At 37.1% G+C, this 27664-nt stretch overlaps 1 protein-coding gene across 11 annotated transcripts in view; it reads right to left on the reverse strand.

Annotated features, from left to right (window-relative positions):
- PFKFB1 (6-phosphofructo-2-kinase/fructose-2,6-biphosphatase 1) overlaps positions 1–27664 on the reverse strand; it is an 87329-nt gene that overhangs the window by 56571 nt on the left and 3094 nt on the right. The window contains exon 1 of one of the 11 annotated variants that reach the window (XM_021079421.1): positions 27372–27526. The exons of 3 other annotated variants lie outside the window; for them this stretch is intronic. Coding sequence is in view for 4 of the 8 variants with exons in the window: in XM_021079416.1 (XP_020935075.1) it covers positions 15240–15975 (736 nt within the window). In the remaining 4 variants the exon portion in view is untranslated. 11 annotated transcript variants of the gene reach the window in all.

Genomic DNA, 27664 nt, shown 5'->3' on the forward strand with positions numbered 1-27664 from the left:
TGTCATGTTCCATTGTAAGTACAACAATGGGAGAAAAAAATATGTATACATGTATGTGTAACTGGGTTCCCATGCTGTACAGTGGGGGAAAAAAAAGTGTGTTGGGGGAAATAACAATAAAAAATAAATAAAAAATAGTCAAAATGATTTTTTCAAAATGATTCTTTTCAAAAGATAAGAAATCTTTTATTTAGGCAGAAGGGATATGATATAGGTAAGAAATTTAATCTATATAATTAAAGTAAGAACATTGGAAAAGGAATAAATGAAGAAATAATCTGGAGAAAAGGGAACTCTTATGCACTGTTGATGGGACCATAAGCTGATGCAGTCAATATGAAAATATTATGGATGTTCCTCAAAGAAATAAGAAAATAGAACTACTATATGATCAAGCAATTTCGCTTCTGGGCGTTTATCTGGTGAAAAAAAAAACTAATTTGAAAAGATACATGTACAACATACAACATTGTTCATTGCAGCTCACACTTGATCTGTGAGTGCTTTAATGTGGCCCTAATTAGCATGCCAAAGATTTGGAAACTGAACTATCAAGCATACTTCCACCTAAGCCCCCTATTGACCACTAGGTGGTACACACACAGTTGTAATCTAAATAGTTCTAGAAAAGTTTTAAAAACTGAATTGATTTTGGAACCACAACACATAGAAGGGTAAAACAAAAATATGAACCTCCACAGGATAAAATTAATACAATATCATCGTAATAGAAACTATATCCACAATAGAAACAAAACTCAACCAAAATACGAATACCATGAAATCTCAACTCACATGAAAAAAGACCATCAATACACATGAACAGTTTGGAGATACCTTAGAAATCTATACATAGAACTTCCATATGACCCTGCAATCCCACTCTTGGGCATCTATCCGGACAAAGCTCTACTTAAAAGAGACACATGCACCCGCATGTTCATTGCAGCACTATTCACAATAGCCAGGACATGGAAACAATCCAAATGTCCATCGACAGAGGATTGGATTCGGAAGATGTGGTATATATACACGATGGAATACTACTCAGCCATAAAAAAGGATGACATCATGCCATTTGCAGCAACATGGATGGAACTAGAGAATCTCATACTGAGTGAAATGAGCCAGAAAGACAAAGACAAATACCATATGACATCACTTATAACTGGAATCTAATATCCAGCACAAATGAACATCTCCTCAGAAAAGAAAATCAATCATGGACTTGGAGAAGAGACTTGTGGTTGCCTGATGGGAGGGGGAGGGAGTGGGAGGGATCGGGAGCTTGGGCTTATCAGTCACAACGTAGAATAGATTTACAAGGAGATCCCGCTGAATAGCATTGAGAACTATGTCTAGATACTCATGTTGCAACAGAAGAAATGGTGGGGGAAAAACTGTAATTGTAATTTATACATGTAAGGATAACCTGACCCCCTTGCTGTACAGTGGGAAAATAAAATTTAATTTAAAAAAAAAATAAATAAATAAAAAAAAAAATACTATTGATAATAGCAAAAAAAAAAAAAAAAAAAAAAAAAAAAAAAAAAAATACACATGAATGATGAGATGACACAGACATTAGAATTATCTTAAATTTTTGATTATAAAAATTATTGAATGAGCAATTATAAGAAATCTTGAAATAAATATTAAATTAGAAAGGCTTAGCAAAGAAGCAGAAGATATAAGCAAGAATCACATAGAAAATTTAAAACTGAAAACCACAATAATCAAACAAAATAAAAACCCTCACCAAGGGAGTTCCTGTTGTGGCACAGAGGAAACCCATCCGGCTAGTAACCATGAGGTTTCGGGTTTGATTTCTGGCCTGGCTCAGTGGGTTAAGGATCCAATGTTGCCATGACCTGTGGTGTAGGTCACAGACGCGGCTTGGATCCAGCATGGCTGTAGCATAGGCTGGCAGCTGTAGCTCTGATTTAACCTGTAGCCTAGGAACTTCCACATGGTGCAGGTGCAGCCCTAAAAAGCAAACAAACAAACAAAAACCAAACCCTCATCAAATGGACTCAATGAAAGAGAAAACAGATAGAGAAAAGAGTCATTAAACTCAAAGATTCATCAATAGAAATCATCCAATATGAACAACAGACAGACAAAATATTGGGGAAAAAGAACAAAGATCAAGGGACCAGTGTATGAAAAAATAGACTAATATTCATGTTATTGGAGTTCCAGATGGCTAAACTTTTTTTTTTAACAGGATAGCTACACATAAATCAATGAAATTAGGACATTCCCTCATACCACATATATTTCAGGAGGGCCTTAAAAAGTAGTTGAGAAAATTAGGACAGAAAACTTCCCACATTTATAAAATCCATAAACTTAAGAGATTCAAAGAGCTGAGCAAATCCTAAATAGGGTAAAACCATGAAATCCCATCTAGACACATCATAATCAAATTGCTAAAAACTAAGGAAAAGAAAATAATCTTGATAGTAGTTGAAGAAAAATGACACATTACCTATAAGGGAACAACAATGTTTAAATGACTGGAGATTTATTATCAGAAACCATGGAGGCCAGAGCAAAGTTGCACAAAAATTTTAAAGTACTGAAAGAAGAGTGGTCAAGCTAGGATTCTATATTCAGCTAAAATAGTAATCATTCAAGAAAATAAACTTTCTCAGTGAAGGAAAACTAAGAGACCTTGTAGCTGGCATAACTTCACTGAAAGAAATGCTAAAAGAGGTTCATCAGACAGAAAAAAAAAACAATACCAGAAGGAAGCTAAGAAGGTAGGCAATGAAGGAATTGCAAATGAAATAGTAAGTATATGGATAAATGTAATAGATTTTTCATATTTTTAAGTCCTTCAAAAAATCTTGGATGCTAGAAAGCAAAAAAAAAAAAAAAAAAAAAAAACAGCATTGTATATATAGCATGGTATACATGGATCCTCAGTGAATATAGATGTGTCATATAAAACAAATATAGCATGAAGAGAAAAGCATAAAATGGCATACATGGTTGTAGAGTTCATACACTCTTATTTAAGTAGTAACAGATTGATTCTATACAGACTGAAAACTTGTGTATTTTGTAATCCCTAGAGAAAATACAAAAAAATTATGCCAAGTAAAAATCACAATAGTTAAGTAAAATGAAATATTAAAAACTGTTCAATAAGCCAAAAGAAGGAAGGAAAGGGGGGAAGGAACAAAAAAACGGGGAAAAAAAGAAAACATACCAGAAAATAGTACATGTGAATCCAAATATACAAATAATTACATTAAAGGTAAATGGTATAAGCACGTCAATTATGAGAGAGACAAATATATTTTGAATTAAAAAACCCATTACCCAAATTTGGCTGTAAATTCTATGCAATCTCTTCAGAAAACTAGAAGATAGGAAAACATCTGTCAACTTTTTATTTTATTTTATTTTATTATTTTATTTTATTTTTGTCTTTTTGCCTTTTCTAGGGCCACTGTCACTGCATATGGAGGTTCCCAGGCTAGGGGTCTAATTGGACTGTAGCCACCAGCCTATGCCAGAGCCACAGCAATGCTGGATCTGAGCCACATCTGCCACCTACACCACAGCTCACAGCAACACCAGATCCTTAACACACTGTGCAAGACCAGGCAGGGATCAAACACACAACCTCATGGTTCCTAGTCAGATTTGTTAACCACTAAGCCATGACAGGAACTCCTGTCAACTTATTTTATAAAGCCAGTATTACACTGATACAAAACTCAGAAGAAATGGTACAAAAAAAGAGAAAAATACAAATGAATATCCTTCATGAACAACAACAAAAAAAACCTAAAAAAATTGGCAACTCAAATTTGGCAACATGTAGGTCCAGGTGGGGGCAGCAGTGGTGATTGTTGATGCTTACTCAAGTGGTGCCAAGGGCACAGCTTCAACCATCATGCCTCAGCTCCTGCTCCTAGTTGAACAAAGGCTCTGGCCCTACCCACTCCATGTCACAGCTTAGTGCTGGATCTGGGGCAGACAGGTTCTGGGAGACTAGATCTAGGGATGTGGAGGAGGCTCAGAGTCCTGATTGTGGTCCAGGTGGGGCAGCAGCAGCCAGTATTGGTTGTGTTAGCTCGATATACATCCCACAATCATCCCAGATCTCTGATAGCAATGCAGCCACTTCAATTCCTGCAGCCACAATGCCCCAACCCTTAGTTCCAACCTAGTGAATGTATTGGCCCCATCCACTCCACGCCTCAGCCTTGCACTAGAGTTGGGATGACCACAACAGGGGCAGGGATGCAAACTTGGGCTGTGTCTGAGTGGAGCCACAGATGCCTGAACAGACAGTGCATTGGGACTCTGTGAGCTTATGAGCTAACTTACTTCAATACTCTTCTACTTTACAGCAAAATATGAACTCAAACGGAACAGAGCCTGCTCAAGCCCAACACTCAAGGCTTCTGCTTCAGCAACTGAAGAGCAGATCCAATCCCTGATAGGGCAGCAAAAGCATGGAGCAGAGAGGAAGTCTTATCTCTCATAGTGCACATGCTTAGATCCTCTAAACCAACCACACCCCATATCAAGGTGATAGAGGCCAGCACACTCTAAGGAAAGATGTGGGTAACATTCACATCAAAACCAGCCCTCACACCAAAGACATTGGACAAATGTAATCTACACAGGGATGCAGCCACATAAAAACACCCCCTCAAGACCAAAATGGATAACTGTTTCTCCTAAATCCAGAGAGACAGAGAAATTAAAGTAAAATAAAAATGTAGAGCTACTCCTAACTGAAAGAGCGAGAGAAGTTCCTTGAAAGAAATTAATAATGAATCAGAGATCATTAGTCTACCAGCCACTAAGTTCAAAAAAGTGGTAATAAAAATGTTAACTGAATTAAGAAAATTACTGATATAAATGCACATCATTTTGATGAGGAACTAGAAAATATAGATGACCAGGCTCAGCAAGATGAAGAGAGAATTAAAAAAAAAAAGAAATGAAAGAGAAGAAATAACAACCAATGCCACAGAAACACAAAAAAAATCATAAAAGAATGCTATGAACAACAAATTGGACAACCTAGGAGAAATGGACAAGTTTCTAGAAACATAAAGCCTTTCAAGACACACCTATGGTCAATTAATCTATGACAAAGAGGCAAGAATAAACAATGGAGAAAAGACTGTCTCTTCAACAAGTGATGCTGGGAAAACTGGATAACTACATGTAAATCAATGAAATTAGAACATTCCCTTATATCATATATAAAAATAAAATCAAAATAGTTTAAAGACCTAAGTGTAAGACATGACACAATAAAACTTATAGAACATAGGCAAAACGTTTTTGACATAAGTGGTATTAATATCTCTTAGCTCAGACTTCCATGGCAAAAGAAATAACAGCAAAAATAAGCAAATAGGACCAAATTAAACTAGAAAGCTTTTATATAGCAAAGGGAACCATCAACAAAATGAAGACAACCTATCAAATGAGAGCAAATACTTGAAAATGATGTCACTGACAGGGGTTAAGACCCACAATATACAATCAGCACACACAACACTGTAGCAACAAACAAACAAACAAATGAACAACAACAACAAAACCCAAAAAAAACAAGCAATCAAAAAATGGACAGAAGATCTACACAGATGTTTCCCCAAAGAACACATACAGATGGCTAAAAGGCTAATGAAAAGATGATCAACACTACTAATAACTAAAGAGATGCAAATGAAAACTACAATGAGGAATCAGCTCAAGACTACTATCATCAAATAGTCTACAGATAGCAAATGTTGGAGAGGATGTGGAGAAAAGGGAACACTTGTACACTGTAGGTGGGAATGTAGATTGGTGCATCCACTAAGAAAAATAGTATGAAGTTTCCCTAAAAAACTAAAATTAGAACTACCATATGATCTAGCAGTTCCACTCATGGGTATGTATCTGGAAAAATGAAAACACTAGTTTGAAAAAATACATGCACTCCAATTTTCATAGCAGCACAATTTATAAAAGCCAAGACCTGGAAACACCCCAAGTGCCCATTAACAGGTTATTTACTTAAGAAGATGTATGTGTGTGTGTGTGTGTGTGTGTGTGTGTGTGTGTGAGAGAGAGAGAGAGGAGAGAGAGAATGGGGGGGTGTATGTATTACTCAGCCATTAAAAAGAATGGAATATTGCCATTTTCAGCAAAATGAATGGAAGTAGAGAATATTATGCTTAGTGAAATAAGGCAGACAAAAGACAAAATGTTGTATAATATCACATATGTGGACTCAAAAAAAGACAAATGAATATATATATAAAACAGAATCAGATTCAGAGATGTAGAAAAAACTTATGGTTGCCAAAGGAGAAGGGGAGGGTTAATTTTGGGGTATAGGTTTAATATATACAAACCACTATACATAAAATAGATAAGTAGCAATGATTTACTATATAGGATGGAGAATTATATCCAAAATCTTTTAATAACCTATAACCTAATAACTTAAGGAATATCATTTGCAAAAAAGTAAATCACTACACTGTATACCCAAGTCTAACACAATATTGCAAATTGACTATACTTAAATAAAAAAGCAAAAAATTAGCCACATATGAAAAATAATACACTACAACCAAGCATAGTTTATACCAGGAATGCAAAGTTTGTTCAATATATAAAAATAATCAGTAAAGAAGTAAAACCACATATTACATGAAGAGATTAAAAAAATACCTTTTGACAAATTATGATATTCATTCCTGATAAAAACTCTTAGTAAAGAAAAAACAGTAGGGAAATTCCTCAACCAAATGAAGGATATCTGAAAAAAATTATAGCTAATGTACCTTGCATTTGATTGGCTGAATGCTTTCCTAATATCAAGAACAAGATGGGAGAGGTGGGGTCAAGATGGCAGAGGAGTAAGACATAGTGGTCACCTTCTCCCATGAATACATAAAATAAATCTACATGTAGAATGATTCACACAGAATATCTACTGAACACTGGCAGAAGACCTTAAACCTCCAAGAGGGGCCAGAAACCCTCCACATAACTGGGTAGAACAAAAGGTAAAAAGAGAGAGAGAGAAGAGAAAAAAAAAAAAAAAAAGAATCAGGATCCCGAGAGGGAGCAGTGAAAGAGGAAAGGAATCCACACACTGGGAGGCCACCTAACTGACAGGGAGATCAGTTGAGACAGAAGGACCTCAAAGAAGACACAGAGAAAAGCACAGCAGCCAAAACAAGGAGGGCAAAGCAGAGAGAGAGCTGCAAAGACCATCAGTAACACCACCCCCAGACACCACCACCTGAGATGCTCAGGTGGGGGCTAGGCACTGAGACCCAGGTTTTGGAGGTCAGTTCCAGGGAGATAACTAGGGTTGGCTGTGTGGAGACAGCCTGAGGGAGCTAAGGAGTGGTGGTGGACCAAGGGCTGGGGAGTGGAGAGCCACACCCGAAAGAACCTGAGGGAAGATCTGGGCCCACAGGAGAAGCAAGACACCATTGGTGGGGAGAGCAAGAGGAGGAGGGGCAGAACACCATAGGAATACCTTTCTCTGTGCAAGTGCAGACTCTTGGAGGGTGTGGCTATGGGCAGCAAAGCCCCTCTTGCACCAGCTATAGGTGGTGAGGACTCTTGCATGGGCTAAGCATGACAGGGTTCTTCTTGCATGGTCTACAGGCAGCAGGGGCAAACCAGCACACTTCTCTCTGACTCCAGAGGTGGGCATGGCCTGGAACAACTAGGGGTCCATGAACAGGCACCACCTTCAGCCTCAGTCACCTCAGAGGTTGGCACAGAGGAGGAAACAGCAACCAAGCACCACCGTTGTTACTCTCACTCCAATGGGAATGCACATGCCCTGCCACTGACACTGCTGCCTAAATCTGCCTGAGGCTCACTGCCATTTCCCAGGGCCTTGAACCTAGAAGCAGCCTGTGCCACCTTCCCACAGGTCCTTGCTACTCTCAAGAGACCAGCAACTAGGCCCTAGCTACTAGCCCTGCCTATTGCCTCCATCTCCATGGAAGCACACACAACATCCTATCAAGGGAATAATAGCCTGCACACTGAGGAAAGAGACAGCAAGCATCCAAATCCTCATGCCAAAAATAAATAGTAAGCCCTCACAAAATACCCAGGGGTGCTGTTCATGTGAATAACCCCCCAAGACTACAGTAGATGGTTTCCCTAAACTCACAGAATAAGAAAAATATAAGCAAAATGAAGAAGCTCAGGAATCATTCCCAGTTAAAAGAACAGGAGTATTCACCAGAAGGAGCAAGCAATGAAATAGTCCTCTGTCATCTAACAGACACTGAGTTCAAAAAGGAGATAGTGAAAATACTGAAAGAATTAAGGGTGAATATGAAGGAATTAAGAGCAGATATGAACAGTAATGTAGATTCCTTTAGAAAGGAACTAGAAAATATAAGGAGGAGACAAGAAAAAATAGAAAATTCATATGAAGAGATGCAAACTGAGTTAAAGGCACTGAAGAGCAGAATGAATAATGTAGAGGAATGAATTAGTGATTTGAAGATAGAATAATGGATATCATCCATTCAGGACAGCAGACAGAAAGCCAAATGAAAAAATATGAAAGCAATATAAGAGATCTATTGGATAAAATAAAGCAGGCTAATCTACGAATAATAGGGATTCCAGGAGAAGAAAAAGAAAAGAGGATTGAAAATATAATTGGAGAAATTATGCATGAAAACTTTCCAAATCTAAAGGAAAGAGATGTCAAGATACAGGAAGCATATAGCCTAGTAGTCCAGGCTCCAAATTTTTCCCTATATGCTTCCTGTATCTTGATATCTTCTATTTGAATTTCTCCAACAAACAAAAACTAAGAGTCCAGAAATGTTAAACACATTCAAAAGGAGATACTGAAAGTGCTCCTTTAAATAAAAAAGAAGCAAGAAGAAATAGGATGGAGGAAATCACTATTGGAAAGTAATCATTAACTAAGCCAGAATACAGAAAAAAAAAAGAAAAAAAAACTTTTGTAAAAGTGAAAATAAACACAAGGAATTGCAAAAGTATACACATGAAGATGTTAATAGGACATCAAAATCATAAAATGTGAGAAAGAAAAATAAGAAAAATCTAGACTTTTTTTTCTAGAATGTGTTTGAACCTACATGACTATCAGGCTAAAGAAAGCAGGTATAGGAATGGGTTCATATACTTGAATAACAGGGCAACCACAAATCAAAACCAAGCAATACATTCACAAAAACTAAAAAGAAGAGGACACAAGCATAAAATAAAAGGAAATCATCCAACCCAAAAAAGAAGGAACAAAGGAGTAACATAGAATCAACTGGAAAATAAGGTTTAAAATGGAAATAAATACATATTCATCAATAATAACCTTAAATGTCTATTGACAGAATGATCCAAACAAAAGACATAGAGTGGCAGACTGGATTAAAAAAATGCCTGCTACATCCTGCCTACAAGAGACTCACCTTAGGGCAAAGGACACATATAAATTGAAAATGAGGGGATAGGAAAATATATTTCACATGAATGGAAAAGACAGGAAAGCAATAGCTGCACTATTCATATCAGACAAAATAGACTTTAAAATGAAGTCCATAAAGAAAGACAAAGAAGGACACTATTTAACTATAAAAGGATTCATTGAAGAAGAGGATATTACACCCATCAATATATATGCCCCTAAGATAAGAGCACCAAATACACACAACAAATGCTAAAAAACTTAAAAGGAGAAATTGATGGGAATACAAATATAGTAGGAGATTTTTAACACCCGCTCACATCAGTGGACAGATCCTTTAGACAGAAAATTAATAAGGCAACAGAGGTCCTAAATGACACAATAGAAAAATGAGACGTCATTGACATTTTCAGGACTTACATCTAAAAAAAAAATACATTCTTTTCAAGTGCACATGGAACATTCTTAAGGATTTACCACATACTCAGGCACAAAACTAATCTCAACAAATTTAAGAGTTTAGGAATTATTTCAAATATCTTTGCTGACCACAATGGCATGAAACTGAAATCAACCACAAGAAAAGAAGTGGAAAAAAAAAACCTGACTACATGGAGACTAAATAACATGCTACTAAAAAACCAATGGGTCAATGAAAAAATCAAAAGGTAAATTTAAAAAATAGCTCAAGACAAATGATAATGAAAACACAATCATTCAAAATCTGTGGGATGCTGCAAAAGCATTGCTTAGAGGGAAGTTCATAGCAATAGAGGCTGTTCTCAAAAAAGAAGAAAAATCTCAAGTCGCCAACTTAACCCACCACCTCAAAGAATTAGGAAAAGAACAACAATGACAAAAAACCCCTAATGTCAGCAGAAGGAAGGAAATCATAAAGATCACAGAGGAAATCAATAAAATAGAGATTCATGCCATGAGACACATGGGAAGTCCTGAATAGACATTTCTCCAAGAAAGATATACAGATGGCCAACAAGCACATGAAAAAATGCTCAACATCTCTGATTATTAGAGAAATGCAAATCAAAACTACCATGAGATCCAACCTCACATCAGTCAGAATGGCCATCATTAATAACTCCACAAATTAAATTAAATTAAATTAAAATTGCTGGAGAGGGTGTGGAGAAAAGGGAACCCTCCTGCACTGTTGTTGGGAATGTAACCTGGTACAGCCACTATGGAGAACAGTATGAAGGTACTTGGAAAACTATACATATAACTACCATATGACCCAGCAATGCCATTCGGACATATATCTGGACAACACTTTCCTTGAAAAATACACATGTACCTGCATGTTCATTGCAGCACTATTCACAATAGCCAATACATGGAAACGACCTAAATATGTCCACTGACAGAGGATTGGATTAGGAAGACTCAGTTTATATACACAATGGAATAGTACTCAGCCATAAAAAAGAACAAAAGAATGCCATTTGCAGCAACATGGATGGAACTAGAGACTCTCATCCTGAGTGAAGTAAATCAGAAAGACAAATCTGGAATCTAATATATGAACAAATGACTCTTTCCACAGAAACGAAAATCATGGACTTGGAAAATAGACTTGTAGTTGCCAAGGGGGAGGGGGAGAGAATGGGATGGATTGGGAGCTTGGGATTAATAGATGTAGACTATTGCCTTTGGAATGGATTAGCAATGAGATCCTGCAGTGTAGCACTGGGAACTTTGTCTAGTCACTTATGGTGGAGCATGATAATGTGAGAAAAAGAATGTATACATGTATGTGTAACTGGGTCGCCATGCTGTACAGTAGAAAAAAAATGTATCGGGGAAATAACAATTTAAAAAAAAACTTCAACAAAGGAGGCAAAAATATAAAATGGGAAAGAGACAGTCTCTTTAGCAAGTGGTACTGGGAAAACTGGACAGCTGCATGTAAATCTATGAAACTAGAATACACCCTCACGCCATGCACAAAATTAAACTCAAAATGGCTTAAGGACTTACACATAAGGCAAGACATTATAAAACTCCTAGAAGAGAATGTATGCAAAACGTTCTCTCACATCAACTGTAGAAATGTTTTCTTAGGTCAGTCTCCCAAAGCTCTAGAAATGGAAACAAAAATAAACCAGTGGGACCCAATCAAAGTGACATGTTTTGCACAGCAAAGGAAGCTATAATAAACCTCAAATTACAACCTACAGAATGGGAGAAAATAGTTGCAAACAATAAAACTAACAAGGGCTTAATCTCCAAATATGCAACCAACTCATAAAACTCAATAGCAAAAAAAAAACAAACAACCCAACTGAAAAATGAGCAGAAGATATGAATAGATATTTCTTCAAAAAGACATACAGATGGCCAGCAGTTACATGAAAAAATGCTCAACATGACTAATTATTAGAGAAGTGCAAATTAAAGTACAATGAGTTATCACCTCACATTGATCAGAATGGCCATCATTAGTAAGTCTACAAATAAATACTGGAGAGGGTGTGGAGAAAGGGAACCCTCCACCATTGTTGGTGGGAATGTAAATTGGTACAACCATATGGAAAACAGTATGGAAGTACCCCAGAAAACTAAATATAGAACTACCATATGATCCAGAAATCCCATTCCTGAGCATATATACAGAAAAAAACCTTTCTTTGAAAAACATACATGCACCCTTATATTCATTGCAGCACTATTTACAACAGCTAGGACATGGAAACAACCTAAGTGTCCATCAATAGATGACTGGATTAAGAAGATATGGAGTACTTCTCAGCCATAAAAAGAACACATTAATTGTATTTGCAGCAACATGGATGGAACTAGAGGCTCTCATACTGAGTGAAGTAAGTCAGAAAGAGAAAGACAAATACCATATGATATCACTTATATCTGGAATCTAATATATGGCACAAATGAACCTATATACAGAAAAGAGACAAACTCATGGACATGGAGAACAGACTAGTAGTTGCCAAGGGGATGGGGAGCAAGAAGGATGGACTGAGAGTTTGGAGTTAGTAGATGAATGGATTAAGAAAATATGGTATATAATTAAATATTATTTTCTTAAAAATAAGGAAATCCTGTAATACGTGACAGGATGAACTTGGAGGACAATATGCTAAGTGAAATAAGCCAGTCACAGAAGTACAGAAACTGCATGATTCTACTTATATGAGGTATCTAAAATAGGCAATCACATAAAAACAGAAGGTAGAATGTTTGTTGACAGGAAATGAGGATTTGCTGTATAATGGATATAGGGTTTGAGTTATACAAGATGAGTAAGTTTTATGGATCTATTGTAATTGTGCCTATAATTAACAATTCTTTATTATGCATTTAAAATTAAGAAGGTAGATCTCATGTTAAGTGTTCTTGCCACAATTTAAAAAAATTACCAATTGTCTAATTTTGGAAAAATATCAAATGAGACTTACAGCTTAATAGAGAGAATAGGGAAAGAGATAGTCAAAGTGAGCTCAAAGGCCATGCCTTCCAAGAAGTAACACCAAGGGCCTCATGTTGCAGAGAAACAGACTGTCCTAAAATAGCCTAACCTAGTCACAAAGCAGAGAATTATACTGGAGTAAAGAAATGACACAAGAAGGTAATTCAAACTCACAGGAACAAATGAAGAGAAAACGAGAGTAAATATTTTAAAACTATATATATATATATATATATATATACACATATATATATATATTCTTACTTTTCTCAGCTTCTTTAAAACAAAAATTATATAAAATAATTACAACAATATATTGTTGGGTTTTTAGCATATCAAGATATGATGTATATGAAATAAGAGCAGAAAACAGAGAAAATGGAACAGAGCTATATAGGGATAACATTTCTATATCTAATTGGAATTAAGTTAGCATAAATCTAAAGTAGATACTAATAGTTAAGATGTTTGGAAAGCCCATGAGCAACCACAAGAAAATACCTCAATATAGTGAAAAACTATTAAAGAAATTCAATAGTAAACTAGATAATATTTACTTAATGTGAAAAAAAGGAGGAATAAAGAAAAAAGATATAAGCTATATGAAAAAGTAAGGAAAATGATAAAGTTAAATCCAAATACTTAACTAATAATATTAGATACAAACAGATCAAGCAATCCAATCAAAAGATGGAAAATGTCTGATTGGCTTAAAAAATCAAGATCCAACTGGATGATGCCTACAGAAGACATTTTAGATACAAAGATACAGATGACTTGAAAATAAAAGAGAAAGGTGGGAAGTGAAGTCAGTGGCTCAGTTGCCACATCTTCCTCTACATCTTTGGCCTCTTGCTTAGAAGAGGCTACATTTTGATATGAGGCAATAATAAAATTATCATCCAGGCAGCCTTAATAAAATGGAGATATTTGGATGGAGGAGACAATATTGCAGAGTCAAAGGACGAGCTCACCTGCTCTCACTATAAACTATCAACAGAAAAACTGGAAACTACCAAAAAAGATATTTTACATCCAAAGAGAAAGTAGAAGCCACAATGACATAGTACAAAGGGCCCTTTCATAACATAATCAAATTCTATAGGTGCCAGCTGGGTGACCCAAAACTGGAGGATAAATATATCACAGAGGTTCTCCCAATGGGAATGAGAGTTCTGAGTCCCACATAAAGCTCGCAGTCTGGGGATCAAGCATCACGATGAGGAGCCCCCAGAGCATTTCACTTTGAAGGCATTGAAATTAAGAGACTGGTAACTTAATCATATATATATATATGTGTGTGTGTATATATGTAGACTGCTATATTAAAGCCTCATGATAACCACAAAGCAAGAAGTTACAATAGATAAAAACACAAAAATAAAAAGCAATCCAAAACACAACACTAAAGACAGTCATCAAAACAGAAGAGGAGAGAACAAAAGAGGTATAGAAGAAAAAAGACCTATATAATTGATTTTGTGAGGTGCAATTTTAAAAGGTATCGTATTTTTGTATTCCTTTTCTAATACTTCATTGCTGGTATACAGAAATGCGACTGACTTCTGAATGTTAATCTTATATCCTGCTACTTTGCTGAAGTTATTAATCAGTTCAAGGAGTTTTGGGGTTGAGTCCTTAGGGTTTTCTAGGTATAGTATCATGTCATCTGCATACAGTGACAGCTTTATCTCTTCTCTTCCTATATGGATGCCTTTGATTTCTTTTGTTTGTCTAATTGCTGTGGCTAGGACTTCCAAAACTATGTTGAAGAGCAGTGGTGAGAGTGGGCATCCCTGTCTTGTTCCAGATTTGAGTGAGAAGGCTTTCAGTTTTTCCCCATTGAGGATTATATTTGCTGTGGGTTTATCATAAATGGCTTTGATTACGTTCAGGAATGTTCCCTCTATACCCACTTTGGCGAGGGTCTTGATCATGAATGGATGTTGGATTTTGTCAAATGCTTTTTCTGCGTCTATTGAGATGATCATGTGGGTTTGGCTTTTATTTTGTTAATGTGGTGTATGATGTTGATTGATTTGCGTATGTTGAACCATCCTTGTGAACCTGGGATGAACCCAACCTGGTCATGGTGTATAATTCTTTTGATATGTTGTTGGATTCGGTTGGCTAAGATTTTGTTGAGAATTTTTGCATCTATACTCATCAATGATATTGGGCGATAGTTTTCTTTTTTGGTGGTATCTCTGTCTCGTTTTGGAATGAGGGTGATGGTGGCCTCATAGAATGTCTTTGGGAGTATTCCTTCTTCTTCAACCTCTTGAAAGAGTTTAAGGAGGATGGGCACCAATTCCTCTTTATATGTTTGATAAAATTCACCTGTGAAGCCATCTGGTCCTGGACTTTTATTTGTAGGGAGTGATTTTATGACCTCTTCAATTTCATTTCTAGTGATCGGTCTGTTCAGTTGGTCTGTTTCTGCTTGATTCAGTTTTGGCAGGCTGTAAGATTCTAGAAAATTGTCCATTTCTTCCAGATTGTCAAACTTGTTGCCGTAGAGTTGTTCATAGTATTCTCTTATGGGTTTTTGTATTTCTGCTGTATCCGTTGTGATTTCTCCTTTTTCATTTCTAATTTTGGTGATTTGGGTTCTTTCTCTCCTCTTTTTAGTGAGTCTGGCCAGGGGTTTGTCAATTTTGTTCACCTTTTCAAAGAACCAGCTCTTGGTTTTATTAATTTTCTCTATTGTTTTGTGAGTCTCTATTTTATTGATTTCTTCTTTGATCTTTATAATGTCCTTCCTTCTGCTGACTTTAGGACTTTTTTGTTCTTCTTTTTCTAATTCGTTTAGGTGGAGGGTTAAGTTGTCCATTTGGGATCTTTCTTCTTTTTTGAGAAAGGCCTGGATTGCTATAAATTTCCCTCTGAGCACTGCTTTCGCAGCATCCCATAGATTTTGAGAGGTTGTGTCTTCATTATCATTTGTTTCAAGGTAGTTTTTAATTTCCTTCTTGATTTCCACATTGACCCATTGGTTTTTCAGTACCATGTTGTTGAGTCTCCATGGAGTAGGTTTTTTCTCTTTCCTTTTCCCATGGTTGGTTTCTAATTTCATGGCATTGTGGTCAGAGAAGATACTTGAGGTAATTTCTATGCTCCTAAATTTGTTGAGGTTAGCTTTGCACAGCAAAGGAAACCAACAGGAAAACAAAAAGACAACTTTCAGAATGGGAGAAAATAGTTTCAAATGATGCAACTAACAAGGGTTTAATCGCTAGAATATATAAACAACTTATACAACCCAACAGCAAAAAAGCCAATTTATCAATGGAAAAATGGGCAAAAGACCTGAAGAGACATTTCTCCAAGGAAGATATACAGATGGCCAGCAAACATATGAAAAAATGCTCAACATCGCTGAGTATAAGAGAAATGCAAATCAAAACTACCATGAGATATCACCTCACACCAGTCAGAATGGCCATCATTCATAAATCCACAAATAACAAGTGCTGGAGCAGGTGTGTAGAAAAGGGAACCCTCCTGCACTGTTGGTGGGAATGTAAACTGGTACAGCCACTATGGAGAACAGTTTGGAGATACCTTAGAAATCTATACATAGAACTTCCATATGACCCCACAATCCCACTCTTGGGCATCTATCCGGACAAAGCTCTACTTAAAAGAGACACATGCACCCGCATGTTCATCGTAGCACTATTCACAATAGCCAGGACATGGAAACAACCCAAATGTCCATCAACCGATGATTGGATTCGGAAGAGGTGGTATATATACACAATGGAATACTACTCAGCCATAAAAAAGAGTGCCATAATGCCATTTGTAGCAACATGGATGGAACTAGAGAATCTCATCCTGAGTGAAATGAGCCAGAAAGACAAAGACAAATACTATATGATATCACTTATAACTGGAATCTAATATCCAGCAGAAATGAACATCTCCTCAGAAAAGAAAATCATGGACTTGGAGAAGAGACTTGTGGCTGCCTGATGGGAGAGGGAGGGAGTGGGAGGGATCGGGAGCTTGGGCTTATCAGACACAACTTAGAATAGATTTACAAGGAGATCCTGCTGAGTAGCATTGAGAACTTTGTCTAGATACTCATGTTGCAACAGAACAAAGGGTGGGGGGAAAAATGTAACTGTAATGTATACATGCAAGGATAACTTGATCCCCTTACTGTACAGTGGGAAAATAAAAAAATAAAAATAAAAATGACCTATAAAAACAAATCTAAAAAATGAACAAAATGGCAATGAAAACATACATGTTGATATTTACCTTAAATGTAAATGGATTAAATGCTCTAAGCAAAGGAAATAGGCTTGTTAAATGAATTGAAAAAACAATGACTTGTATATATACTGTCTACAAGAGTTTCCCTTCAAATCTAGGGACACATACTGACTGAAAGTAAGGGAATGGAGAAAGGTAGGTGATGAAATAGAAATCAAAAGAAAGCTGGAATAGCAATTCTCATATCAGATGAACATTTAAGAAATATAAAGACTGTTACCAGAGAGAAAGAAGGACAATACATAATTATCCAAGGATCAGTCCAAGAAGGAGATACAACAATTGTAAATATATATGCATCCAACATAGGAGCACCTCAATATATAATGCAACTGCTAACAGCCATAAAAGGAATAATTGATAGTAACACAATAATAGTTGGGGACTTTAACACCCCAATTACCTCAATAGACAGACCATCCAGAACGAAATTCAATAAAAAGCAGAATTTAAATGATACCTTATACTTGATGGACTTAGTATTTATAAAACATTCCATCGAAATGCAGAATACACCTTCTTCTCAAGTGCACATGGAACATTCTCCAGGATTGATCATAAGGTGGGCCACAAAACAAGCCTCAGTAAACCTAAGAAAACTGAAATCATATCAAACATCTTTTCTGACCACATTATGAGATTATAAATCAACTACCAGAAAAACTACAAAAACACAAACATGTGGAATATAAACAGTATGTTACTAAACAACCAATAGATCACTGAAGAAATCAAAGATGGAATGAAGTCCATGATGTTCTTTTCTGTGGAAAGGTTCATTTTTGCCATATATTAGATTCCAGATATGTGATAGCATATGGTATTTGTCTTTCTTTTTCTGACTTACTTCACTTAGTATGAGAGTCTCTAGTTCCATCCATGTTGTTGTAAATGGCAATATTTCATTCTTTCTATGGCTGAATAGTATTTCATTGTGAATACATACCACTTCTTCCTAATCCAATCATCTGTCAATGGACATATTTAGGTTGTTTCCATGTCTTGGCTATTGTGAATAGAGCTGCAATGAACATGCAGGTGCATGTGTCTTTTTCAAGGAAAGTGTTGTCCAGATATATGCCCAAGAGTAGGATTGCTGGGTCATATGGTAGTTCTATGTATAGTTTTCTAAGTTACCTCCATACTGTTCTCCATAGTGGTTGTGCAAGGTTACATTCCCACCAACAGTGCAGGAGGGTTCCCTTTTCTCCACACCTGTTCCAGCACTTGTTATTTGTGGACTCATTAATGATGGCCATTCTGATTGGTGTGAGGTGGTATCTCATGGTAGTTTTGATTTGCATTTCTCTTATACTCAGCGATGTTGAGCATTTTTTCATGTGTTTGCTGGCCATCTGTGTATCCTCCTTGGAGAAATGTCTCTTCAGGTCCTTTGCCCATCTTTCAATTGGGTTGTTGGCTTTTTTCTGTTGAGTTTTATAAGTTGCTTGTACATTCTAGCAATTAAGCCCTTGTCAGTTGCATCATTTGAAACAGTTTTCTCCCTTTCTGGAAATTGTCTTTTTGTTTTCGTTTTGGTTTCCTTTGCTGTGCAAATCTTGTCAGTTTGATTAGGTCCCACTGGTTTATGTTTGCTTTTATTTCTGTTGCTTTGGGAGACTGACCTGAGGAAACATTTGTAAGGCTGATGTCAGAGAATGTTTTGGCTATGTTCTCTTCCAGGAGTTTGATAGTTTCTTCTCTTATATTTAGTTCTTTCGGCTATTTTGAGTTTACTTTTGTGCATGGTGTGAGGGTGTGTTCTAGTTTCATTGATGTGCATGCAGCTGTCCAGGTTTCCCAGCAATGCTTGCTGAATAGACTTTCTTTTTCCCATTTTATGTTCTTGCCTCCCTTGTCAAAGATTAATTGACCATAGGTGTCTGGGTTTATTTCTGGGTTCTCTATTCTGTTCCATTGGTCTATATGTCTGTTTTGGTACCAGTACCACCATGTCTTGATGACTGTAGCTTTGTAATATTGCCTGAAGTCTGAGAGAGTTATGCCTCCTGCTTGGTTTTAATATCTCAGGATTGCTTTGGCAATTCTGGGTCTTTTATGGTTCCATACAAATTTTGGAGTGTTTGTTCTAGTTCTGTGAAAAATGTCATGGGTGTTTTGGTAGGGATTGCATTGAATCTGTAGATTGCTTTGGGTAGTATAATCATTTTGACAATACCGATTTTTCCAATCCAAGAGCATGGTATTTCTTTCCATCTGTTTGTTGTCTTTGATTTCTTTCATTTGCATCTTATAATTTTCAGAGTATAGTTCTTTTTTCTCTTTAGATAGATTTATTCATAGGTATTTTATTTTTTTGGTTCAATGGTAAGTGGGATGGTTTTCCTGATTTCTCTTTATGATCTTTCATTGTTATATAAAGACAAATACCATATGATTTCAATTATATCTGGAATCTAATATATGGCACAAATGAACCTTTCCACAGAAAAGAAAATCACGGACCTGGAGAATAGATCTGTGGTTGCCAAGGGGAAGGGGGAAGGAATGGGATGGATGGCGACCTTGGAGTTAATAGATGCAGACTGTTGCCTTTGGAATGCATTGGCAATGAGATCCTGCTGTGTAGCACTGGGAATTACATCTAGTCACTTATGATGAAGTATGGTAATGTGAGAAAAAATAATGTATACATATATGTGTAACCTGGTCACTATGCTGTACAATAGAAAATTGACAGAACACTCTAAACCACCTATAATGGAAAAAAATAAAAATAATTATATGATATAAAAAAACATTAGTTTGATACAGCAATTAATTAATATTTACCAATGAATATAGTATTCTTCATAAGTAAATATTATAACACCAAAAAAGAAATCAAAGAGGAAATCAAACAGTACCCAGAGACAAATAAAAATGAAAACATGACAATCCAAGACCTATGGGATCCTGCATAAACAGTTCTAAGATGAAAGTTTACAGTAATACAATCTTATTTCAGGAAACAAGAAAAATTTCAAATAAATAACCTAAAATTACACCTAAAGAAACTGGAGATAGAAGGATAAGTGTAACCCAAAGTTAGTAGAAAGAAAGAAATCATAAAGAGCAAATCAAAACTAGATGAAATAGAGACAACAAAAACTAGAAGACATCAATGAAACTAAAATCTTGTTCTTGACATGATAAAAAAATTGATAAAACTTGAGCCCAACTCATCTAGGAAAAAAAAGACAGGGGATTTCCCGTAGTGGTGCAGTGGAAACGAATCCAACTAGGAACCATGAGGTTGAGGGTTCCATCCCTGGCCTCGCTCAGTGGGTTAAGGATCCAGGGTTGCCGTGAGCTGTGGTGTAGGTCACAGACGTGGCTCGGATCTGGCATTGCTGTGGCTCTGGCGTAGGCTGGCAGCAATAGCTCCGATTAAACCCATAGCCTGGGAACCTCCATATACCGCGGGTGCAGCCCTTTAAAGACAAGACAAAAGAGAGAGAGAGAAAGAGAGAGAGAGCGAGAGAGAGAGAGAGCAAGCGAATGTGCTCAAATGAATAATATTAGAAATGAAAAAGAAGTCACAACTAACACAACAAACATATAAAAGAGCATAAAAGACCACTACAAGCAGCAATATGAAATAAAACAGACAAACTAGAAGAAATGGGTAATTTTTTAGAAATCTATAATTTTCCAAGACTGAACCTGAAAGAAATAGAAAATATGAACAGACCAAACACAAATACTATAATTGAAACTGTGATTTAAAATACTTCCAACTAAGAAAAGTCCAGGACCAGATAGCTTCACAGACAAATTCTACCAAACACTTAGAGAAGAATTAAAATCTATCCTTCTAAAACTCTCCCCAAAATTGCAGAGGAAGGAATAATACCAAGCTCTTTCTATGAGGCAACCATCACCCTAAATCCAAAACCAGACAAAGACACCACACAAAAAATTACAGGCCAATATCACTGTGAACATGGATGCAAAAATCCTTAACAAAATACTAGCAAACCAAATCCAACAATACATTAAAAAGATCATACACCATCATCAATTGGGAGTTATTGTAGAGATGCAAGGATTCTTCAATATATGTAAATCAATTAATGTAATATGCCACATCAAAAAACTAAAGAATAAAAACCATATGATTATATCGGTAGTCACAGAAAAAGCTTTTGAAAAAAGTTAACATGCATTTATGATAAAAACTATCCAGAATGTGTGCAGAGAGGGAAGCTATCTCAATACAATAAAGGCCATATATGACAAATTCACAGCTAAAATTATTCTCAATTGTGAAAAGCTGATAGCATTTCCACTAAGATCAGGAAAAAGACAAGGATATCCATTCTCAGCACTTTTATCCAACACAGTTTTGGAAGTTGTAGCTACGGCAATCAGAGAAGAAAAATAAATAAAATTAATTAAAATTGGAAAAGAAGAAGTAAAACTGTCACTGTTTGCAGATGACATGATACTATATATAGAAAATCCTAAAGATGCTACCAGAAAACTACTAGAGCTCATCAATGAATTTGGTAAAGTTGCAGGATACATAATTAATGAACAAAAATCTCTTGAATTCCTATACACTAATAGTGAAAGACTAGAAAGTTAGATTAAGGAAACAATTCCATTTGCATTGCATCGAAAAGAATACCTAGGAATAAAACTACTTAGAGAGGCAAAGGACCTGTACTCTGAAAACTATAAGTTGCAGATTAAAATAAATCAAAGACAACACAAACAGATGGAAAGATAGATATACAACACTCTTAGATTGGAAGAATCAATATTGTCACAATGACTATACTACGCAAGACAATCTACAGATTCAGTGCAGTCCCTATTAAATTATCATGGTGTTTGTCACAGAACTGGAACAAAATTAAAAAAAAAATTATGGAAACACAAAGTACCTTGAATAGCCAAAGCAATCCTGAGAAGGAAAAATGGAGCTGGAACAATCAGACTCTCTGACTTCAGACTATACTACAAAGCTGAAGTCATCAAAATAATATTGTACTGGCACAAACCCAGAAATATTGATCAATGAAACAGGATAGAAAGCTCATAAATATACCCATGCACCTATAGTCTATTACTCTATGACAAAGGAGTCAAGAATATACAATGGAAAGAAGGCAGTCTCTTCAATAAGTAGTGCTGGGAAAACTGGACAGATAAATGTAAAAGAATGAAATTAGAACATTCTCTAACACCACATACAAAAAATGAACTCAAAATGGTGTAAAGACCTAAATTTAAGACCTGGTACTGTAAAACTCTCAGCGGAAAATATAGGCAAAACATTGTTTCACATAAACCACAGCAAGATATTTTTGGATACACCTCCTAGAGTAATGAAAATAAAAACAAAAATAAATAAATGAGACCCAATTAAACTTAAAATCTTTTGTACATAAAGGAAACCTAAATAAAATGAAGAGACAAGCTACAGAATGGAAGAAAATATTTGCAAATGAAGTGACCAACAAGGGATTAATCTCTAAAACATGCAACCAACAATATCAAAAAACAAAAAAAAAACATAAAAAATGAACAGAAGATCTAAATAGACATTTCTCCAAGGAAACATACAGATGGCCAAAAAACACGAAAGGATATTCAACATCACTAATTATTGGAGAAATTTAAACTAAACTATAATGAGGCATCACTTCACACCAGTCAGAATGGCCATCACCAAAAAGTTTACAAAAAGTGCTAGAGAGGGTTGGAGAAAAGGCAACCCTCCTACACTGTTGGTAAGAATGAAAATTGGTACAATCACTTTGGAAAAAAGTATGGAGTTTTCTCAGAAAGCTAAAAATAGAACTATCATAGGATCCAGTAATCCCACTCCTGGGTGTATATCCAGAGAAAACCATAATTCAAATAGGTACACACACCCCAATGTTCATCACAGCAGTATGTACAATAGTTAAGACATGGAAGCAACTTAAATGTCTGTCAAGAGAGAAACGAATAAGGATGTGGTACATATACACAATAGAATAAAGAAGGATTTATTTATTCCAGCCATGCAGAAGAATGAAACACCATCTGCAGCAACATGGATGGTCCGAGAGTTGATCATACTAAGTGCAAAGACAAATATCATATGTTATCCCTTAAATGTGGAATCTTAAAAAATCATACCAATGAACTTATTCATAAAACAGAAACAAATTCACAGACTTTGAAAACAAGCTTATGGTTACAAAAGTGGAAAGGTGTGGGGGAGGGATGGATTGGCATATGCACACTACTGTATATGGAATGCATGGTTAACAGGGACCTGCAGTACAGCACAGGGAACTCTGCTCATTATTCTGTGATGACTTAAATGGGAAAGTAATCTGAAAAAGAATGAATATATGTATACATATGACTGAATCACTTTGCTGTACAGCAGAAATCAATACAACATTGTAAATCAACTATATATCAGTAAAACTTTTAAAAGTGAAAAAATGGCCTTATAATGATGTACAAACCCTTTTAAATTATAAAACTTCACTTAAATAACATGAAAAATTGAAGTAGATGGAAAGATATACCATGTTTAAAGAAGACTCAGTATCATAAAGATGTTAACTTTCCTTCAGTTGATATACAGGTTGACTGTAATTTCGATCAAAATGCCAAAAATTGTGTGCATGTATGTGTGTGTGACTTGAAAAACTGATTCCAAATTTGTGGGGATAAAATTTTTCATTGCATAATTGTTCATACCCCAAACTAGAAACTACTTAAATGCCCATCAACAGTAAGGTAGATAAATAAGCCATGGAGTAGCCACAAAATGTAATATTACCCAGCAAGAAGAATAAGCAATCTACAACTGCATGTAACAATAATATAGATAGCACACAAAATAATAACGTTGAGTGAGAAAAACATCATAGGTGAATATATACAGTTCTCCAAGCACTTTACACATGTTAATGCATTTAATCCTCAGAATAATGTCATTAAATGATCCTGTGCCTCCTCTCCCCCAATGCCCCCTTTGGGGCTGGGCAGGTCTTCTAGAAAGGATGCTACAAGTAAAGGGTGACTCAGATCGTTCTGGGGTAAAGAGCCTGGCCTGCTCAACACAGGAATTGAGGCAAACATTGCCCAGAGCACCATGTGTATTGCATCTGTGGTCTTACATGATTCAGTCAATCACTAATGAGTTACTGTCTTGTACACACAGAGCCCTATGCTTGGCTATGGTGAGTGGTAGAGTAGAATTAGCACAGAGTGACCACTTACTGAGTATCTGCTGTGTGCCAAATCAGGCTCCAGGCTTGATGCTGGGGATATGATGGGCAAGAAGTTGACAGATTCACCTTATTGTTTAAATAATAATAAAAATAGTAATAAGAAAAAAATAACATTTATTGAGTGCACTGAGCATTCCTCTAAGCATTTTATGTGCTTTAGCTCTCTAATCTCCACAAAAACACTATCATTAACTTTCTTTTACAGATGAAGAAATGGAAGGACGCATAAGTTAAGAAAATTGTCCAAGGTCACAGAGGCAGGAGGTGGCAAAGCTGGGACTCAAACATAGGCAGTCTGATTCACTGAATCACGCCAACAACATGGGGAGGTAGGTATTAAAAATTCTGTTTTGTAGACGAGGGAAGAGAGTCTCAGAACTAAATTGAGTACATATTTAGTTTGCACGCTCTATATGACAGAGACTATATTAGGTGATTTACATATATTATTTCCCCAACCCCTAGGAATATAAGGGTACTAACAATGGAGGACCCAGGTATACAGAAAGTGGCTTGCCTGCTTGCCAGCTAACTCAACAGCCCCTTGGAAAGGATCAAGAGTGGCTTGGTGTGGGGTAGGGGAAGGGGATAATTTTCAGTCTCATCCAGGCTCCTAGATCTCCGTATGAGTGATTTATACTGCTGGTGGAAAAAAGGAGGAAGAAGAACTGAAGGATTATTTTTTTTCTCTTCCCCCTCCCTCCATACTCTCCATTTTACATAGTATATTTACCATCCTACTTCTTCCTGGGCTCCTCTAAGTAACTAATTCTCCCTCACTAGCCCTGAGCCTAGACCTTCTATAGCATTAGCATAGTGGAAGCTTGGTCAGCAAGTCCTTGACACAACTGGGTCCCACAGTCCACAGCTGTCTTATCTCCACCTACCTTATGGCTCCTCAGGCCAAAATTCTTGGGCTGGAAGCATCTTGGTCCACAAATGTCCCCTTTTATCTATGGGAAATGCTATACTCTACTTAAAAATATATTTACAGGTTTTGTTTGATTCTCCTTTGAATCTCCTCTTTCTTAAAATTTCAAAGTGAACATTACACCAGAAGGCTGTCCCTGAGGGACTGAGGGTCTTATCCTTCAAATCCCCAGAACAGCAAAAATATCCATATGTGCCAAGAAGGCAATGAAGAAGACAGGATACCCTGCCTTTCCCAACCCAGTCAGAGAATAATTAGAAGAGGCTTGAGAAAGGGGTGGGGCAAAACTGACCAATGATATGGTACCGTTGTGTACCCAGCACCTGTTCCCTGAAAAACAATGCCAGAAACCATCACCTTATTTCACCCAAGCACTATCAGACAGGAGCACTTTCCAGACACTTCACTGAAGTCACCAAAATAAAACATTTTAGGCTAGCACTGAAGAGTTCTGAACTAGAAACATCAAATTTCTAACAAGAAGCATTCCAAATAAGTTCTGGATAAGACAGAAAAATTCCTAGTAAAAAATCTCTCCTATTAAGATGATCTTTACATAATCCTCATTCTTTGTCTTCATCTCTCTTTCTCTCATTCCTTATCTACTTTTTCTGACATTAGCCTCTGGTCTACAGCGATTCAAACTTTCAGATTGGGGTTGGGGGTGGAAGGGTGGCATATCCTTTGCTCTACTACACCCACTCTATCACCACCACCTTGAAGCCCACAGAAGCAAACCCCACTTACAGCCCCTCCTCCGTTGCAGCCTACTGTTGCCGCTGCTATGTGGAATCCAGATCTTCTGCAATCTGGTTTGGGTGAGCTCTCCCATCTCTTGAGTCATCTTAGGCGTCGCAGCTAATGACACCACTGTCCACAAGGTACCAGGCCTCACTTCCTGTCTTATTAGCTGTCTCTTCTGTTGCAGTGGCCACAGCAGGAGGTTGACAGAGTTGGGACAGGGAGGTGCGCTGGGGTTCTGAGCCCTCTGGCAGCCTGTCTCCAGCCCTTCTACTCTCTCCTAGTCCTGCCTGCCTTGCCTGCCTCTGCTCCTGTATCTACCAGTGGGGGCTTGGGTGCAGAGAAGGAGAGGTTGGGCAGAGGTCAGCAGAGGCCTCTGAACTCCAAGGGCTGTGTACATAAGAGATAAGTTGTAGCCCGGCAAGGAAGGCAGCCAGCAAGACAGCTCAGGTCTGGCCAGTCACTTCCCTCCAATGAAGACAGGACTAGTAGAGTATGCAAATAAAAGACCAAAGATCATGTGCTTATATCCTGTGTGGGGTGGGGAGGCAAAGGTAATGGAGACAGATCCCAGCAGATTTCATAGCTTAGAAATAAAATGGGCCCAAGCAGAATATGAAATTCCAACCCAGAGCAGAGATCCATATCAGAAACGCAAGGTTTCCAAGTACAAGCACATAAATCCCTACTGAAAAATGCAATGTTTTGAGCTAGCAATCAAAGGCCTGATGTTGAAGTAGAAGTTTAACTGCCTTACTGCCTGCCCCAAATGGCATGCAACCCTTCTCCTCTACTTAATTCTGCTACCTTTACTGCTGAAGGGCCACTCTCCCATAAAATATGCTGCCTGGGGCAACCTTGGAGAGATGGGCACTATCTGATCATCTCTGGGTTCTTTCCAGCAAAGGATACATAAATCACCATAAACCTGACACCTTGGGAAGATGAGTGAATACAGCCACTGCTAAAGCTAGAGATGGTAAGTACTGCCCACATGAGTGCCAACTGCCATCAGGTGCCTCAGGGAGAAAGGCATTGTGATCTGACCCAGAACCTGGTTAAAATTCTTTGTGCCAAACCATGGGGATGGAGGCTTAGGTGGGGAGGCTGCAGCAGGCAGAGCATAGAGAGTAGGGAGCAATGACCTCAAAGTAGGACAAGTCCACAGGCCAGAGCCATCCTGCTCAGATGTCTCTGCTTTACCCTCCCCCACACCCCTGGTTATTTTGAAATGTCAATTTGTAGAACTCATCTAACAGCACAGCTTACCTGGAAGATGTCCAAGTGTGTTCTTACTTCATTCTTTTGCAACCTTCCCGCCCCCTGATAAAGGTCCAGTGATTGGCTATGAGGAAGCTCAATTTCTGCCACTGATCTAGGCAATGCTGGGGATATCTCTTGGGACAGAAACCTCCAATCCTTGCCCTCTAGTGCCCTCAGCTCCACTTTGCCTTTTAAGACGTTCCCTAAAATACATTCTCAGCATCCTAGTCTACACAAGTGTTAGATTCCCTCCAGCTGCTGTGTATAAATCATAACAAACTTTCAATACATTTCAGAGC

The sequence above is a fragment of the Sus scrofa genome, chromosome X (genome assembly GCF_000003025.6).
Source record: "Sus scrofa isolate TJ Tabasco breed Duroc chromosome X, Sscrofa11.1, whole genome shotgun sequence".
NCBI classification, from domain to species: Eukaryota; Metazoa; Chordata; class Mammalia; order Artiodactyla; family Suidae; genus Sus; species Sus scrofa.